Source organism: Echinops telfairi, unplaced genomic scaffold, assembly GCF_000313985.2.
Source record: "Echinops telfairi isolate 266 unplaced genomic scaffold, ASM31398v2 ScPeMD7_19;HRSCAF=73, whole genome shotgun sequence".
Lineage (NCBI taxonomy): Eukaryota > Metazoa > Chordata > Mammalia > Afrosoricida > Tenrecidae > Echinops > Echinops telfairi.
In genome coordinates, this window is record NW_022103916.1 from 8,291,472 (window position 1) to 8,310,027 (window position 18,556).

The window sequence follows — 18,556 nt, forward strand, 5'->3', positions numbered from 1 at the left end:
TTGGGTCTCCACTCTGCACCCCCCCCATCATTCACTATGGTAAGATTTTTTGTTCTGATGATGCCTTATACCTGATCCCTTCGACACCTCGTGATTGAACAGGCTGGTGTGCTTCTTCCATGTGGGCTTTGTTGCTTAGGAGCTTGATGGCTGCTTGATTACCTTCAAGCCTTTAAGACCCCAGACGCTATACTTTTTGATAGCCAGGCACCATCAGCTTTCTTGACCACATTTGCTTGATACCTGATCCCTTGGACAGCTCATGGTCACACATGCTGGCGTGTTTCTTCCATGTGGGCTTTGTTGTGAAGCCTTTACTTTCACAGGCTTGATTCCATTCATGAAAACAGCAACAGGTAATTAAAAAGGTAGGAAGGAAGGGAGGATGGATGGATCAAAGTTGATATCAAAAGAGACTCTGAAACTTGCTCTTAATTGTCGAGTAGGCTCAGGCAAATAAAGAATTGATGAAGTCAAAGAGCTGAATAGAAAATTTCAAAGGGCAGCTCTAGAAAAAGTAAAATATTATAGTGAAAAAGGACACAACCCTAGAGTTAGAAAACCCCAAAAGGACATGCTCTGCATATCTTAAACTGAAAGAACTCAAGAAAAATTTCAAGCCTCAAGTTGCAATATTGAAAGATTCTATGGACAAAATATTGAATGATGCTAGAAGTATCCAAAGAAAATAGAACACAGAGTCATGTACCAAAAAGAACTAGTCGACATGCAACTATTTCAGAAAGTACTATGTGAACAAGAACCAATGGTGCTCAGGGAAGAAGTTCAAAAGCTACACTGAAAGCAGTAGCCAAAAGGCTCTAGGAATTGATGGAATCCCAACTGCAATGTTTCAACAGCTGATGAAGCACTGGAAGCACTGATTCATCTATGCTAGAAAAGGTAGGAGACGGCTACTTGGCCAAGTGACTAGAAAAGATCCGTATTTGAGGACTAAGGTGCACCTGACTTAAGGCAAGATATTTCTATCGCCTCATATACATGTGAAAGTTGGACAATGAATAAAGATGAATGAAGAATTGATGCTAGCAAAGAATATTGAAAGTACCATGGATTGCCAAAAAGAACAAACAAATCTGTCCTATAAGAAATATGGCCAGAATGCTCCTTAAAAGGCAAAACTCCATCTCTTGTACTATGAACATGAGGGACCAGTCCCTGGAGAAGGTATCGTGCTTGGTAAAGTAGGAGGGCAACAAAGAAGAAGGCCCTCAACAAGATGGATTCGCACAGTGGCTCCAACAATGGGCTCAAACATAGGAACAATTGTGAGGATGGCACAGGGCAGGGAAGTGCTTTCTTCTGTTGTGTATAGGGTCACTATGATTTGGAATCAACTCTAAAGCACCTAACAACAATACATCAAAATAAAGTACAGAGAAAATAAGGCCCCTAAATATTAAATATGTAATCTATTTAAGTATTTATCAACAAAAGTGAAAAATTTTCATAGTTGAGTGAATTAAACAAATCCAACATTTAAACACATCAGGAACTGCTTTTATTTTCCTCTGGCCTACACTAAGCAGATAATATGCCCTCAGACATCTTGTAGCATGCTACCAGAGCAATAGAAAAGACTATTTTAAAATGAGTACTATGAAAGCAAAGCATGCTTTATTAAAGAGCACCAAGGCAACTATACACTTCAGATTATACCACATTTCTAAGTTTATTCTACTCTGCAAGCATATATTAATATTTAGATTTAAGAAAAAGACATTTCTGAATGGAGCTATCAAAGGTTACAAACTAACCTGAAAAAAAAACAAGACACTTCAAGCTTACAGTATTTTAGTTTCACTACTTAGAGTTAAAATTCCATGAGTAGCAGAAAATGGTAACATTTGAATCATCTGCCTATACTTAATCTACCGATATTCAAAATCCTGCAATCGCAGGAGCATTTATGTTTTATATAATTATTGTTAAAGAATCTTACAAGCAGCAATTTTGTTATTGATTCACCATCTCAAACTCATATTCTATGAACTCAAATATTTTCAAATAACAAAGCTATAAAAGAAATTATTCCGCAAAAGTATACACATTAAAAAAAGATGCATATGAGAATTAAAGAATTTACCGACTGAGTCTTCATGAACAACAAAAAACAGTCACACACAGAGGTAAAATAACTGTACTATTTGTCCAAACATGGTGGGGATCAGGCCAGGGGCCAAGCTGAAGAACTTGCCTCCACCCCAACCCCACCAGCTGTGTCGTCTGTGTGCACATTCAGAGGAGACTGTCTTGATCAAAGAATTATATCTCAAAGACCTGAATTATATAACCTATTGCTTCCCTAATAAGCACCATAACTGTGAAAGAGGAACCACAATAAACAGCAACAATTAAAAAAATAGAGCATGCTTGTAGCAAGTGCAGAAACCCCATGACTCAAAGCATCATTGTAATAATTGCGGAACAATGAAAGTACTGTAAGCAAATTAGCAGAATTTTAATAAGTTTTTTGTTATTATAACTAAACCACTGTAATACTTTTATTAAAAGATAAATTTCTGCTAAAATGCTACACAAATAAAAAATTAAGTAAAAGCTACACAAACCAATCCTATATTTGAAAAACAGTTTTTATCTTTTATCAATTATCTTTTAGCATACTAAAGGTAGACAAAGCACAGATGGGAATGACATGTTAACGACAGTGTAATTTCCAGTATTTGAAGCACATGAAAAATAGATGCAACTACTAACACATAAATGAGCAGACAGGACTATCAAAAATAATAACCAGCCCCAAATCTGAAAACGCTATGGTAAAATACCCAGAGTTCCCAGTTTTTCGACCAAGAGAAGATGCTAGGAATCATCTATAGCTCATAAAGAAAGATTGAAGTACTGTGAACGAGTTACTATGCAGAAGAGGCTTCTGCAACCTCTTCTCCAACTATATACAAACCCCAAGGCAGAAAGCAGGCTACAGAAAATTAATTTCTAAGCAAGATTGGCCACCTAAGACATTTTTAATGTTATAGTGATTGTCTTTTTATAGAGAATTGTTAGTCCAATCTATGCAAGGTTTGATTCATTAAAACTTCTGCTATTATTTTTATCACTAATGTCACCTTTTGCTTTAAAAGCCTGGCACTTGCTCAATACCGTTTATACTCAAGTATAAGCTGACCGGAATGTCAGCCAAGGCACCTAATTTTACCACAAAACGGCATTAAAAACGTGCTGAAAAACTCAGCTTATACGAGTATATACGGTAATTTCAAGTTATTTGTTTTTTGCTTTATATATCCAATGGGTTTATATTTCAAGGGAAAACAATAATCTATACTCATGTAATGAACACGAAAAACTCAAAAGTTTCAATACTGCATGTTTCTCTTAAATTATTTTACTTCTGACTGTTGACTATGATATTTCATGAAGCTTTTTCATTGTAGAATCATTCCACAGTAATCTCAATACTGAAGACAGGCAATGAAACCATTTTTTTTAATAGACAAAGTATATCTTAATAAAATCAATTATTGGATTCCTGATTGAATATGCTTATTCGGTAGTCTGAGAGTAACATGTTCAAATCAGCTTAGAGTGGTCACAGATTATTCCAGTGTTGTAAGAGTTAAATGTCACAATTTTGAAGTTATGCAATTATACATTTCTCCTGGTAAACTTTATTTCAGGTTATGTAAACAAATGTTATGTAATCAGTTTTGCTGCCTATACTCAAGTAATGCAGACATAGTCTTTTAGGAAGGAATACAATGCTAGTTAGCTTTTACCATACGTCAAGTACTCTGCTACACAATATTTACAGAATTAAACAGAAAACAACCTGCTCTGAGAATTCAGAGAAGACAATCAGATGACATAACAGAATGCAAGAAACTATACATGAGGAAAGCAAAAAAGTTATTTCAGGCTCAGGAAATAGCCCATTTTTACAGAGCCTTTTTAAGAGACCCTGGGTGATGTATACAGTTAATAATACATTGTAAGGTTGAAGGTCTTGTCTAGCCAGTAGTGCCTTCAAGTAAAGGTCACATGACCTACTTAAAAATAATAAAACAAAACACACCAGCCACTGACAACCTTAAGGAACACAATTCTACTCTGGAACACAATGAGTAAAACAGACTACCAGAGCAACTAGATTACAGACAAATTTAAGTAGTCCAATGGGGAAGTTGTGCCAGGTACTCTTTTCTTCCAAGTCAAAGGAAAAATTATTTTCTCATTGTTGGAGAAAATGTTAAGAAGATGTAAAGCTACACGGATGAGAAAAGGGCCAGCAAAGTTTGTGTTGAGGAAATTTTTTCCATCACAACTATTTTTCTGTTTATTAGATAAGGGTAGCAAGGGAAATGTCTTAGAATTTCACTAGTAAGCCTTATCCCCATCCACCCTACACCACTGCTCTTGCCCTTTCACTCTTTTTGTTCCACAAACTCATTAACATTTAAAAGGAGAACAATAGTCCCATGAGGATGCCAAAACTGCCATCATGTCTTTGTATAAAATGAAGAATGCAGAATTCTTCATGGAAGGGTGTAAAAAAATAAACCCAAACTTTCAACTATCGAGACAATTCTGATTCATAGTGATGTGAAACAGGGTTTCTGAGATATAAATTAGAAGCAGACAACCTCATCTTTCTCCCATGCTACTGGATATGGACTGCTGACATTGCAGGTTGCAGCCCAATACTTATGTGACAGGACCAGTAAATTAAATACCACCCTTCAAGAGTGTATGAACACTGAGGATATATTGGAAAAACAACAGCTTCATATTTTGATATTTGTTTAATAAGCATTTCTATGACATTACAGCAATAATTTTTTAATTACCCTCGTATTTTACAAAAGGATAGGTATGTATGTTGTTGCTGTGAAGATGGCTCCAATACATGGAGAACAAAACATTGCCCAGTTCTACTAAATCTCCATGTAGCCAGAATAGGGACTAAGGTGGACTGTCTCTCCCAAAAGTCTGCATAGGGCCACAACAAAGGGGTTGCAGGGAAATCATGCACCCATTAGATATCTATGGAAGAAATCCCAACTGAACATGAAGACTAGGGCCACCGAAGCGCAGGTGCAACTAAACCTACTACCTCCTAGGCACATGACATCACACAGGAAATTAAATCAAAATATAGTCCCTAGTGTGTATGTAATTTGTGTACAAAATGAACAATTATATTCATGTACCATCTTAATTTCAAAGTTCTTTCCATCTAGTACACAATTTATGTCCATATCATATTAAGATTTGTACATACACAAATTAATATAAAGGATAAAAAGTATTTTCTGAAGATGACTTTGGTAACAATTTGCACTATCAACTAATTTAGAACATAACCATTTTAAAATGTGATGTCAGATATACTGAATGCTTCATAAAGCCACATTTGAATATCAAATATTCATAATAACAAGTACAAGTAGTCATGGGTAAATATTAAAAATTACTTTGTATTTAAAATTTTCTTCTGTTGGTTACACATGTGAGAAAAAACATGGGGAAATTCAAATGTCCAAACTCTCAGTATAAAAAAATGTTTACTACGTGTGTGTATGAGCAGGTATTTCTTCTTCAAATGATTATTTTAGAGATACTTAAGCATTTCACCTATTCTCATTACATCATATTTGGAAGTGAGCTCAAAGTTGAACTAAATATTAAATGGAAAATTAAACCTGGACAGGTAAAGTGAAGTAGAGAAACCATTATTAAGTAGATGGTAAATGAGTTAAGGTATCATGCAATACCAGAGAATACTGAGTGGAAAAGATTTAAAAGCAAAGTACCAGTTAATTAATAGCAAAAAAAGAAAAGAGCAAAGATTTATGTCCAAAAATGAGATAAAAAGAGAAAACAAATAAAATAAGTGGCAATAACCATTCTATGCCAAAAGGGAACAGTAAAATAACATTTGGGTGAAACTAGGTTTCACTGCCAATGAGTAACAGGAAAAGAACATTTAAATAAAAGGAATTGAACAAGTTTGCCATTTCCTCAATAATAATGCACAACCATAAAAAGCCAGGCAAAATCTGACAATATGGATTCTACAAATAAAGAACAAACAGTTATACTTTAGAAGAAATATACAGCACAATATGAGGAATTTTCTCTGTCTCCTTTTTAAGGCTCTTCAATTAAAAAACAAACTAATTCCCAACTCACTGCCATCAAATCGATTTCAACTCATAGCAACCCTACAGGCCAGAGAACTGCCCCTGTGGGTTTTCGAGGATACATACGGACAAATTATGTAACATTTTCATGAGATAAACTCAATATCAAATCCTGTAAAAACATTATCAAGTATCAGTTCTATATTGATGTTAGGAAAACACTTAACAGAAATGGAGAAAGAAAGGTGTAAAAAAGAATGTGGCAGGGGAGTGGTATCCATTGGTGTGATTCAAATAATTTAACAATCAGTTCACTGTCCTAATGACTCTAAGTATAAAAAAATAAATATACCAAAAGGTAGTTTATTATTTCATAAGTTAATACATAAATAAAAACAATAAGATGTATACAAAACTAGCTATAAGTTATAGATTAGTGAAACAATTTTACTTGAGACCTGACAAAATGCAATAAAAATATTAAGATATTTCCATATTGCTTTTTGATTGGCATCCTCACTTGCAATATTCTTCACTTTTATCTGAGTATCATCAGCTTTGTGATTTATCCTTAACCATCTTTCCACCGTACGGGTATAAACCCAATTCCTTTAGAGACAGGCCAATTAGACAATAGTCATTGTACCTGACATATTATAAACAGGGGAAAAAATAAACCAAACTTGAACCCAGTGGTTACCATGGGTGAAGAAGAGTAGTTTGTTAGGGAGCATGGAGTTTAAGCTAATTGTGGTGGAATAATTTGGAAAGGTATTGAATTAGTTAATTGTGCCAGCCTGGCCGATAATCACATGTGGTGCTGGTTGAAAGGCGGAGGGATAAATGGGTGGTGAAGCCTCGCCTTTCTAGTTCTCGGGTCTCTTGTTTTGTGATGGTTGTATTGGGTGCAGCTGCCTTAGCAGTTCCCTGCTTCAGCTTGCAAGATTGACTTCCTCCAAGACATCCCCAAGGAGAAGCCGCATGGATCTATCCCGATGCAGCCCTGGGTGCTGGAGCAGCCGTGTGGAGACCCTTGCCAGTGCTGAGATGCTTACACGTTCACGGACTCAGCTTTCCTCCTGCAGTCGGCATCATTGCCTCTGTTTTGTGAGGTGGAGGACTTTGTGGACTGGTGTTGGGTTAATGGGTTAATGTTGGACTTGTGGGCTTGGGCAGCATTGGGTTGGGATGTTTTCGTGATGCACCTTTTCTTTACATAAAACTCTCTTATATATGAGTTGCTGTGGATTTGTTTCTCCAAAATACCCAGACTAATACAGGTATCAATAATGGTTGTACAACACAAAGGGTAAAATCAATGGCACTGAATTATATAAGTAGAAGTTGTGGAACTGGAGAATATTTTGCTATGTATATTTTTGCCACAATTAAAAATATGATTACATCAATAACAGTTAGCAAAGGAAGAAAATGTTAAAAAATCGCTTGTGGTAATGATTGCACAACTCTTCTTGACATGATTGAATTACATGACATGTGGATGAAGTGCCAATAAAACTGCTTAACAAAAGAAACAGGCGACTTCTCTTTTCTGAGCATATTCTGTTCATCTTTGAAAAACCATTTCCATTTCTGCTGAACTTACAGCTATTGTTCTGACAGTATTTTTTAGCTCTTTGAACACTTTCAGGAATTACACAATTCACTCATAACATCTCATGGGAATTTGGGGAGCAACATAAAGGTGAAACGAATGACAAGAGTGTCACCCTCTGGTGGTTTGGCACTTTTTCTCTTTGTTCACTTTAGTAACAAACACAAGGGAATAAAAATGTAGTATTTCCATCAGAAGCATTAAGAAGTTTTATAAAATGAAGAAATAAATATTATGAGCATGGTTCCATTTTATACCTATGGACAGAATGAACAAAATTTTGTATACCTATGGATGGAATGAATGCATTCTACAGGAGTTTATAACATGTCATTGCTCAGATGAACAATGACAAAGAGTAAGGAATGCAAATTTGTAATTTCCACATTGGGCATCTTCCTAGCCACACACTTTAGAGAGAATTCTGATTAAAAGTCCCATTTTTACAACCAGTTCACTGAACTTAACCAAAAAAAGTAGGTGTGAATCAGCTGAATCCCCAGCACTGGTGCCATCTGTCTTCAGGCCACACAGGTGGGGAAGAGGATCAATAGCACCAGCTGTGAAGGCAATTTAAATGCTACTTCGAAGGCTTGGTAACAAAGCTCTTTTGAGGCTCAAATTAAATATCCAAGGAGGCACACTACCTTAACCACAGCCCAAAGGCACTAATCTTTAAGCTGGGAAGTTCACTACTCTACCACATTCTCTGGTTCTTGCTTCTACTTCTGCCACTCCTGTTGCTCCAACTGGCTTCACAGCTGTCTCCTGGATCAAGAAGTTTCAATGTACAGGGTATGCATGGTCCAAAGGACAAGTTGCAAATCTGACTCTTCTCACTTGCTGGTGGTAAGATTCCCCTTCAGAGCTGGTTCATTATAGACCCAGCACGATGGCAATCACAATGAATTCTATTAGCAATCACTCATAGCAGAATCATTGAATACTATCAGTAGCTTCCCCCACCTTCTCTTACCCAGACTCATCAGGAAAAAGGGTGTTTGGCAGGAGTTACAAGGACTATAGCTACAAAAGCAGTATTAAATAATTCCCTGCATTGCAGAGTAGGAGCATACCAGCAACTGACTCAATAGCTTATGGTTGTATATTAAATTCCACTCATATCTGAATAGTTGTTGCAATTTTAAAATGTAATGCAAGAAATATGGTAATTACTAAAAAAAACGAGAGGAAACAAAAGAAAAACCAGAGGTTAGGGGGGGAAATCATTACAAGAAAGCAACCAAATACAAACAAAATTAGAATAACCAATAAAAGTCCAAAGAAACACTCAAAAACCAAACAGCAAAATGAGTGGGGTAGAAACTGTTTTCAGTAATAATCTTAAACATAAGTAATCTAAACACAAACCCCATGCAAAAGACATACATTGGCAGAACAAAATTTTAAACATGTAAAATACAATCCGTGGTCTTGCCATTTCCAAGAAACAAATCTTACACATAAGGGCACAATAGACTGAAAATAAAAAGATGGAGAAAAATATTCCATGCAACTGGTCATCAAAATAGATTAGGGGTAGCCACGATAGCAGATAAAATAGACTGTAAATCAAAGTCAATTACGATATAGATAGATATTATATCATTTAAAGGGATCAATCCATCAAGAAGACTTGACCATTAAATAGATATACCTAACAGCAATGAACCAAAATATAGCAATGATATAGCAAAATATAGCAAAATGAACCAATACTAGCATGAAGGACAAAACAGTCAACACTACAGTGATAGCAGGGAATTTCAACACATCACTTTCAATTGTTGACAGAACATCTTTTTGTTTACAAAAACGTCACTAAGGATGGACACTGAGGACATACTTGTATATAGAATACTTCATCATCAGAACAATAAATAATTGGGGCGGGGAGACACTCCTTCAAGAAGGGGGAAAAAGGGAGAAGACCATCCACTTGATGCCATACTCTGGGCTGCCACTTAATTCTAGCCCCAATCCAAGAACATTTAGTTCTTATGACTTAGCCCTGTTCAATACTCGCCTCCATGAAGGGATCACTGAAGATATGGGTGCTACAGTATAGTAAGGTGGAGAGAGCAAATGATGCCCAACTATCAAAAAGAATAGCATATAGGGTTTTAAAGCCTCATCTTCAAACAAGCAGCCATCTGAGGCGTCAACCAAGTCCACATGGAAGAAGCACACCAGCCTGTGAAATCCAAAGAGGAACATAAGCAAATAGAAAGGAGGGAAAGGTCTAAGAGATTAAATTGTAAACACCCAATTTGCAGAAGGCTATGGATGACAGTGGTAACCCAAAATACAACTGCAGAATACTCTAGTAGATCCTGTGACACTGATGAGGGATGTAAATAACCAGAGTATGAGACAGGGATTATTGTAAACTTGATTATGGTGGATGGAACTATGGTACGATACCTGATTATTTGATCTCCCTCTCAACCTATCCTGGATTTGTTCTAGGTTTAAATATTTTTTTCCTTGTTTCTCGACAGGTTGCTCTCGGGCTTATTTTTAATATTGCCAATAGTTTTTTCTACCTTCTTTTTAAAATGTACATTGCTTTTGCTTTGGAGGGGGCTTTGTGTACCACTTTATGAAGCACAGAAGGGGCAGATGTACAGAAGCAATAATTGCTATAACCAGCTTATCAAGGATGGAGGAGTAAGGCTGAGGGGAACTGAGTAGCAAATAATAAATACAGGAGGGGGTGGGGGGCGGATGCACTAGAACTGAATACAGTGATGCACACAACTCTATAAATATGACTTAACTATGAACATGTTGATGTGGATTATATCTCAGTAAAACTACTGGGTGGTGGGGGGAAATAAACATTCTTCTCCAGCATACATGGACATTTTCCAGAAAAGATCATATTCTAGAATACAAACCAAGTCTATACAAGTTTCAAAAGACTAACATAAAAGCTTCTTCTCTGACCATATTACATGAAGCTAGAAATCAACAACAAGAAAAATACAAGTACATGGAAATTCAGTCAGTACTCCTACTTCTCAGATTTTTTTGTTATTGGATATTTCACACTTATAACAGTTAAAATAAAATCTACCAACTATTTTGCATAGTACACCTGAGTTTCCTCTTTGAACTGCCCCCATGGGTTTCAGAGACTGTAACCCTTTTCCTCACTAGAAAGCCCCATCTTTTTGCAATGGAGCAGGACGTGGTTTCAAACTAACCTTGCAGTTTGCAGCCCAATGCATAGCCACTAAATCACCAGGGCTCCTAGACACTTAAAAATAACATGAACACTATATGCAATGTTCTTGTTGTTTTACCAACTAAATGGTAACAACTTAAGTGTCCCAGAACACCTGAATGGATAAGCAAATTTTGAAACCACCACAACCATGAAGAACGTTTGTGAAATATAACATGCATAGACCCGAAGAGCATAATGCTAAGTGATCTAAGTCAGGCATATAGGAACAAATACAATGATTGTTTTTTTATACGAATAGATAAATATACCAAAACCAAACACACTGCCATCTAGGCAATGCCGAGTCATCACGACCCTATATGACACTGTAGAACTGCCTCTGTTGAGTTTCCTAGACTATAATTCTTTACTAGAGTAGAAAGCCCCATCTTCCCCTGCGGAGCCGCTGGTGGTTTCAAACTGCTAACCTTGTAGTTGGTAGCCCAAAGCATACCCACTACACCACTGTTGATTACAAGAGAAAGGTAAAGTATGCTGTAGACCACAGATTTTAAAAAAATTACTTAGGGCCCCTTCCAGCCAAGCAACTAAAAATGCTTGCAATAGCCCATAATCCAGGATAAAGTGTAAGTACCTATTTTTGCATACCCCCACCTCCCATGATTCCAGTACCGTCAGGGGGCGCTAAGGTACAATTAGGGAAGCAATGTTTTAAATCTTAAGAGATTTCTTATTTTTGGTGATGGTAAAAGTGGCACCAAATGTAGATGTAATGAGCATAACCAAAATAAAAATGTGTGTTTGATTACATATGGATGGGTATAGATTTATTAGTATACAGGCAGATACAAAGATGAGAACAGATATGAAGGTAAAAGCACATAAATAAAAACTATTGCCACAAAAATTGACAGAAACCCCACTGAACAAAAAAAAAAAATTAAAACATGAAACCTGAAGCAGTGTTTTCATCTCTTTAATGCTTCCCTAAAGATATGCTTACTTTGACACCAAATCAAACCAAAAGTTTAGGTTTTCTCTCGGGACTCAAATAACTCTCCATTTCAATGTTCTTCAAGTTTGGAAAACAAAAATCTGAAAGGGTAAGATCAAGGTTGGAAGGAGGGTGGGGCAAAGTGTCCCAATAAAATTCTCATAGGACAGCCCTTGTAACCCGATGCCAATGAGCAGGTACACTGTCATAAAGGAAAACATTCCTCACACAACTCTCCTGGCCTTTTCCTCTCCAATAGCGGTTTAAATTTTCTTAAAATTTTCATAAGAGATGTGGTCCTGCTTGATGCTCACCTTCATGAAAAAACCACTGAAGATATGGGTGCTATAGCAAAGTATGGTGAAGAAACTAAGTGGTGCTCAGCTATCAGAAAGAATAGCTTCTGGAGTTTTAAAGACTTTTTATTAAACAAAAAGTCATCTAAGGGAGGCATCAACTAAGTCCACACCAACCTGTGTGATCCATGAATTGTAAATACGTAATAAAATCCAACCTAAAGGAGGGAATGGTATCAGAGTTCAAATTGTTTTCAAAAGGCTATGGATGACAGTGGATGGCCAAAAACTTTTTTGAGGGTCTACGTGTGGATTAGATCTCCAGCGAATCCCCTCTTATCACAGTTAAGGGATTTGAATAGCCCTGTTATCAGACAGAGAGCACTGTCAAGTTGATTATGGCAGACGTAGTTAGGTCAAATTGTAACATACCCATTTTATATCTGTTTCAGTTAAAAAAAAAAAGTGAATGGGAAATACACTTGGATTAAGGTCCTGGTGAATACCCTCTAACTATGGACTAAGGTTGTGAATGGCCTTGCTATCATGCAGAATGCAATGGAAAGTTGATTGATGAAGATGAAATTAAGTTAAAATTTAGCACCCTATTATTAGATCCCCCTTGAGATCTATTTAAATTTGTTCTAGTGTTTATTATTTTCTTTCTTTTCCATTGAGGTTTTTGTCTGTTTTATTTTGCTAATGCTGTTAGTTTGTCTTTAAATGTTTTTCTGTATACTAAATCCATGAAAGGTAAATTTATACAGACAACTGAATTAATGGTTACAGGGGTATATATCAGGGGAGGTTGGGGGAGGGGGGAATAGGAAGCTAATAAAGATTAAGTGCACAAACGAAAATGTTTTACAACTGTGATGATTGTATAACCCTTCTTGATGTGACTGAACTACTAAATTATATGGTTGCAAATTATGTCAATAAAGTGGTTTTAAAAGATATTTTTAATTCATAATAGTAAAGTTCTAAAATCACTATTGATTTCTTCAAGAAAATCTAGTAAGACTATTCCTTTGAGGACATGGCCCCCTCCCCCACAAAAAAAAAACACCACTGGAGCCACTGTTTTGATTGGAACCATTTTTTTTGGGGGGGGGGGGCATGGCCACCCTAATGAGACCAACACATGTATGCTATTGACAGAACTTTTCTGCAGCCATCAACTGTTTGCAGAGACATGTTTCAATAAGTTTTATTTAGAATAAACCTGTATATCTATTAACTGGAACGGAAGTAGCAATGGTTGTTTTGGGTTTTGTTTTATTTATATATTTTCTTACTTTCACATATTCAACGATGACACAGACACAGATAGTCCTCAGACACAACCAAACATCTACCAAGATAGGTTTTCTGGGTTTGAATACTATAGCTTCCTGAGATGAATTAGTAAACTGGCATATCATGGTTCACAAAAATCATGATGTGTATCCCAGTAAGATAAATAGTGCCTGGTTCTTAACTTGTGAAGAGGCCATTTAAGACACAACTACAGATCTCTACTTGCCAAGGGCAAAACAGTAAGAGGGTAACCTCAAAGAGCAGAGAAGTAAGTGTACACAAAGCCACAATCTCATCTAATTGGGAGACCAGAAGAACTAGGTACTACCCTAGCTACCACCACATATTCTGACAAAGAGCACAACAGCTGGTCCCAGAACGGGGGGGGGGGGAATGGAACAGAACTCAAATTAGACAAAGTAGACCTATCAACAACAGAATATTTCTGAGACATTCATTAAAGCTAAAACAGCAGTTTTCAACCTGTGGGTCACGACCCTTTGGGGATTGAGCAACCCTTTCCAGGGGTCGCCCGATTCATAACAGTAACAATATCACAGTTATGAAGTAGCAATGAAAATAATTTTATGGTTGGGGGGGTCACAACATGTGAAACCATAGTAAAGGGTCATGGCATTGAAGGTTGAGAACCACTAATCTAGAATCAAGATTATTCTAAGATCACCTTAGTAAAATAGAGGGACACACAAAATAAAGGACATTGCCCATTAGATTAGTACCTTATTTAAAGCCATCAGGATGACACCAAAAGGACAAAAATAACTGTACATACTCGTGTATAAGCTGAGTTTTTCAGCACATTTAAAAGAATCATTTTATTAGGGGCTCATACAACTCTTATAACAATCCATACATACATCAATTGTGTAGAGCGCATTTGTACATTCATTGCCCTCATCATTCTCAAAACATTTCCTCTCCACTTAAGCCCCCAGCATTAGGTCCTCATTTTCCCCCTCCCTCCCCGCTCCCCCTCCCTCATGAGCCCTTGATAACTTATAAATTATTATTTTGTCATATCTTGCCCTGCCCGACGTCTCCCTTCACCCACTTTTCTGTTGTCTGTCCCCCAAGAAGGAGGTCACATATAGTTCCTTGTAATCAGTTCCCTCTTTCCAACCCACTCTCCCTCTACCCTCCCAGTATCACCACTCACACCACTGGTCCTGTAGGGATCATCCGCCCTGGATTCCCTGGATTTCCAGTTCTTATCTGTACCAGTGTACATCCTCTGGTTTAGCCAGACTTGCAAGGTAGAATTCATATCATGATAGTGGGAGCGGGGAGGAAACATTTCAGCACATGTTTAATGCAGTTTTGTGGTAAAATTAGGTGCCTCGGCTGATATTTGGGTTGGCTTATACTCTAGTATATATGGTATTCATACTCAAAAGATTTGGGGCTGGAAAGAGAATGAACTGAACATGATTACACAGAAAGTTGACATACTGTGATAAATGTAATGTAACGTAACTGAACAATGTGCATAAATTGTCAAATAAGAACTTAATCTTGCTGTGTAAACTTTCACCAAAACACACTAAATTTTTTTAGGGGGGTGGGGGGGATGATCTAATCAGATACCTGGAATTGAAATAGTTTCTAAGAGTATGTTAAAAAGAAAGCTGCTATTTCACTTTGTCCTGTGTAATATGAGGGTGAACTGAGAAATCTGGAGAAGACAATTTTCTTGTCAGCTTGTATAGAAAAGTCTTTTCTGATTTGATGAATAAATCCAGCTTCTTTACCCTGTATTTTTTACACCCAGCCCTACAAAGTAGGCATTTTATAATTTCATGATCTCTCCAAAACACTCTCAAAAACCGAACTCATTGCCATTGAGTCAACTGCAACTCTGTAGGACCCAATAGGACAGGGTAGAACTAAATGTCCCTGAGAGTTTCCTAGGGTGTAACTCCTTACCAGAGTAGAAAGCCCCATCTTTCTCCCACAGGGCCAATGGTGGTTTCAAAGTGCTGACTTTGCAGTTAGCAGCCCAAAGAATAACTACACCCTGCTCTAGTACTATCCTTTCCAAAACACTAAGGACACCTGGTAAAAAGCCAAGCTAACACAGTTCCTTTGAGTTCAACCCATTACTCTATAGTTCACATCTTCCTATCCCTTTCTTATTCTCCTTCAATTACAAAATTATAAGGGAATGCATATTCATTGATAAACAGGCTTTTATATTAAAAAAAAAAAACCACACCACACTGTACCTTTAAAAATCCAATAAGGTTCTAATATTCACATATTTTAAGGAAACCCAGCACAGTAGAAGAATGGCTATGCAATTTCCATTAAAATAAATAAATAAAATAAATACATACTCACTGGCATTAACTGACTGAAGAATATGGGTTTTACTGAATCTTAATTTTTATTTATTAGTCTCACGTGAAGGAAATAATTTTAACAGTCTTTCGGGATATGAAAATTAGAGGCACTATTTAAAACTATTTGTCAAAATAAGTGTACTTTCATCGAATAATAGACTACTTCAAACTTATAACGAATATAAGCAATTCTAAGTAATACCATTAAAAGATAATGAAATAAAATTCTGAATTAATTATATAGAGTTAAATAGGCAATCAAATCCATCTCGAGGGACATTATTGAAAGCAGGGTAGAATAACAACAAAATACTGAAACACTGAAATTGATCCTGGTTGAAATAATAAACTAGTTTCTAAGTTAAAAATTGTTATTTCTATCACTCATTAAACACTGGTTATCTTTACTAACCAATTTACTAGAAAAATTACATCACATGATTGAAAAGTACACTGAGCACTAATGACATTTATGAGGATGGGATGGGATGGGCTGAGTGACAAATATACAAGGATTAAATTCTGGGCTGGGAAAATAGATTTCACAAACAATAACTACAGTGGTCTCAAATTAGATGATAAATATGGAACTAAAGGGCTGAGAAATTTTACAGATACTTTCATGCATGCAAATTTTAATCTTTATAAAAATCTTGTGAGGTGGTTATAATTATTCCAGTTTCACAGACCAGAAAAGAGCAAGTCAAATTTTAAAATCAATTTATTTACTCTGGAAACTGTTTATACCATTCCCAAAGAGGACGAATGTTTGAGAGACATATTTTGCAAAAGTTTTTACCATGGATAGAAACCAAACAGGAGGTCCTGGAACGCATTTTGCGTATGGGTGAAAGAAAATAAACTTTATTTAAATATTTTACCATTAAAGAGTATTACATATGCCATCTTCTTCTTTAGACACTAGAAAAGGTAATACTGTATATACTCGTGTATAACTCGAGTTTTTCAGCACATTTTTAATGCAGTTTTTGTGGTAAAATTAGGTGCCTTGGCTGATATTTGGGTGGGCTTATACTTGAATATATACGGTACGTAGAAACAACCTGATCTGCCATGGACATAAGGTAACACACAGGACCATCCCCACTCCACACACACATTTTAACTTCCTCCTCCATTAGATAAGAACAAGATATCTGGGGAGGGCCCTGAACTATTCAAAGAGTAGGAATAACTGATCTAAAAGCAATCTCATCTCCTTTGACAGGGAATTGGTTAGGAATGGCCACATGTTCTATTTCTTGCCAATGAAACAAACACAAGGCCACAATGCTGGAATGGCTTCTATGAAAGCACTTCCTCATTCTTGAGCAGGAAGCCAGAATTAATCTCCTCCATAAAATAATAATCAGACATTTTTTGTGTGCTTACTGTATGGCAGCATCACACTAAGCACCTAAACCACTACTCTAGGAAGCCTTTCTACATGATACATGAGAAAGAGAGCATTACCCTTTTCTATTGCACCTGACAACCATCTTATATAATCAAACAGAGTAACCAGCCTTTGGAATAAGCAAACAGAGCACAAAAGAAAGTAAATCCTTGATGAAAACTCAACAGTTATATCAACCAAACCTGAAAAATGGGACTTTATATTATATAACCTTTTATATGCATACAAAATGTTATTTTTTTCAAACAAGCAACCATCTAAGTGAGGTGTCAACTAAGCCCATACAGAAGAAACATACCAACCTGTGTGGCCCAAAGATTATAAATAGTAAAATCCAAATGCAAAGGAATGAATGTTATTAGAGCTTAAATTCTTGAATACCAGATTTGCAAAAGACTATAGGTGACAGTAGGTGCCCAAAATCCATTTGCAAGGCATGAAAATTGAACTCTGCATCCATAGAATTATTTAAGATACCACTATATTGATAATTCACAATCACCTTCCAAATTCTGGATATATCTGATTACCTTCCCACCCCTCAAATATATTTCCAGAGCAACATTTACAAATGCCACTAAATACACTTCTGCAACACATGTTGTGAGAATATTGTAAATTGGTCAAGCAAATTTATTTTTGTAATATAAAACCTTTTTTGATGGTTAACATAAACTTCTAATGGACACTTCAAAGTTTAAGTATATAAGGTGGCATATCTGAACATATATTTCATTTAAAAACCAGACAGTCCATAGTATACAGTTTGAGAGATGATGCTCTACACTTAAAGAAAATGGTAACTTCCTAGCCTTTCCTATTCTCCACACTATTTACATCGAACCCTGGGCCTATTCCCCAACTGCACATACCTTTGACCATGGTGTGATAGCAATTATTCACAATCTACTTATGTTAGAGCTTTTAAATCCTTTTAAACTCATAAAAGGTAGGAACAGGTTTTGCATAGCTTTCCAACCTCTAGAACAATTACGTAGTTTTAAGTATAGTTCTTTTAACCTTTAGTAGTTCCTTATTAGTGATTAGTTACAACCCATTATAAAGTCATTCTTTAATCATTCTCCTTTACTCATTATCACTTGCTAGCTGTCTGAAAAACTCAAGATAATCTGCAATGGAGGTACTTAGAAAATGGCAACCATTACAGTAATAAATTCACAAAACTTGCTTTTCCAAAACATGTAATCCTTTCAATTACTGCTTTTGCCATGCAGGGAA

At 36.3% G+C, this 18,556-nt stretch overlaps 1 protein-coding gene across 1 annotated transcript in view; it reads right to left on the reverse strand.

Moving 5' to 3' along the window:
• The window catches only part of KDM6A (lysine demethylase 6A), a 178,221-nt gene that overhangs the window by 73,783 nt on the left and 85,882 nt on the right, over positions 1-18,556 (reverse strand). Inside the window, exon 6 of the mRNA XM_045288276.1 lies at positions 1,775-1,778. Within this exon, the coding sequence (XP_045144211.1) occupies positions 1,775-1,778 (4 nt within the window). The remainder of the gene's footprint in view (positions 1-1,774; positions 1,779-18,556) is intronic.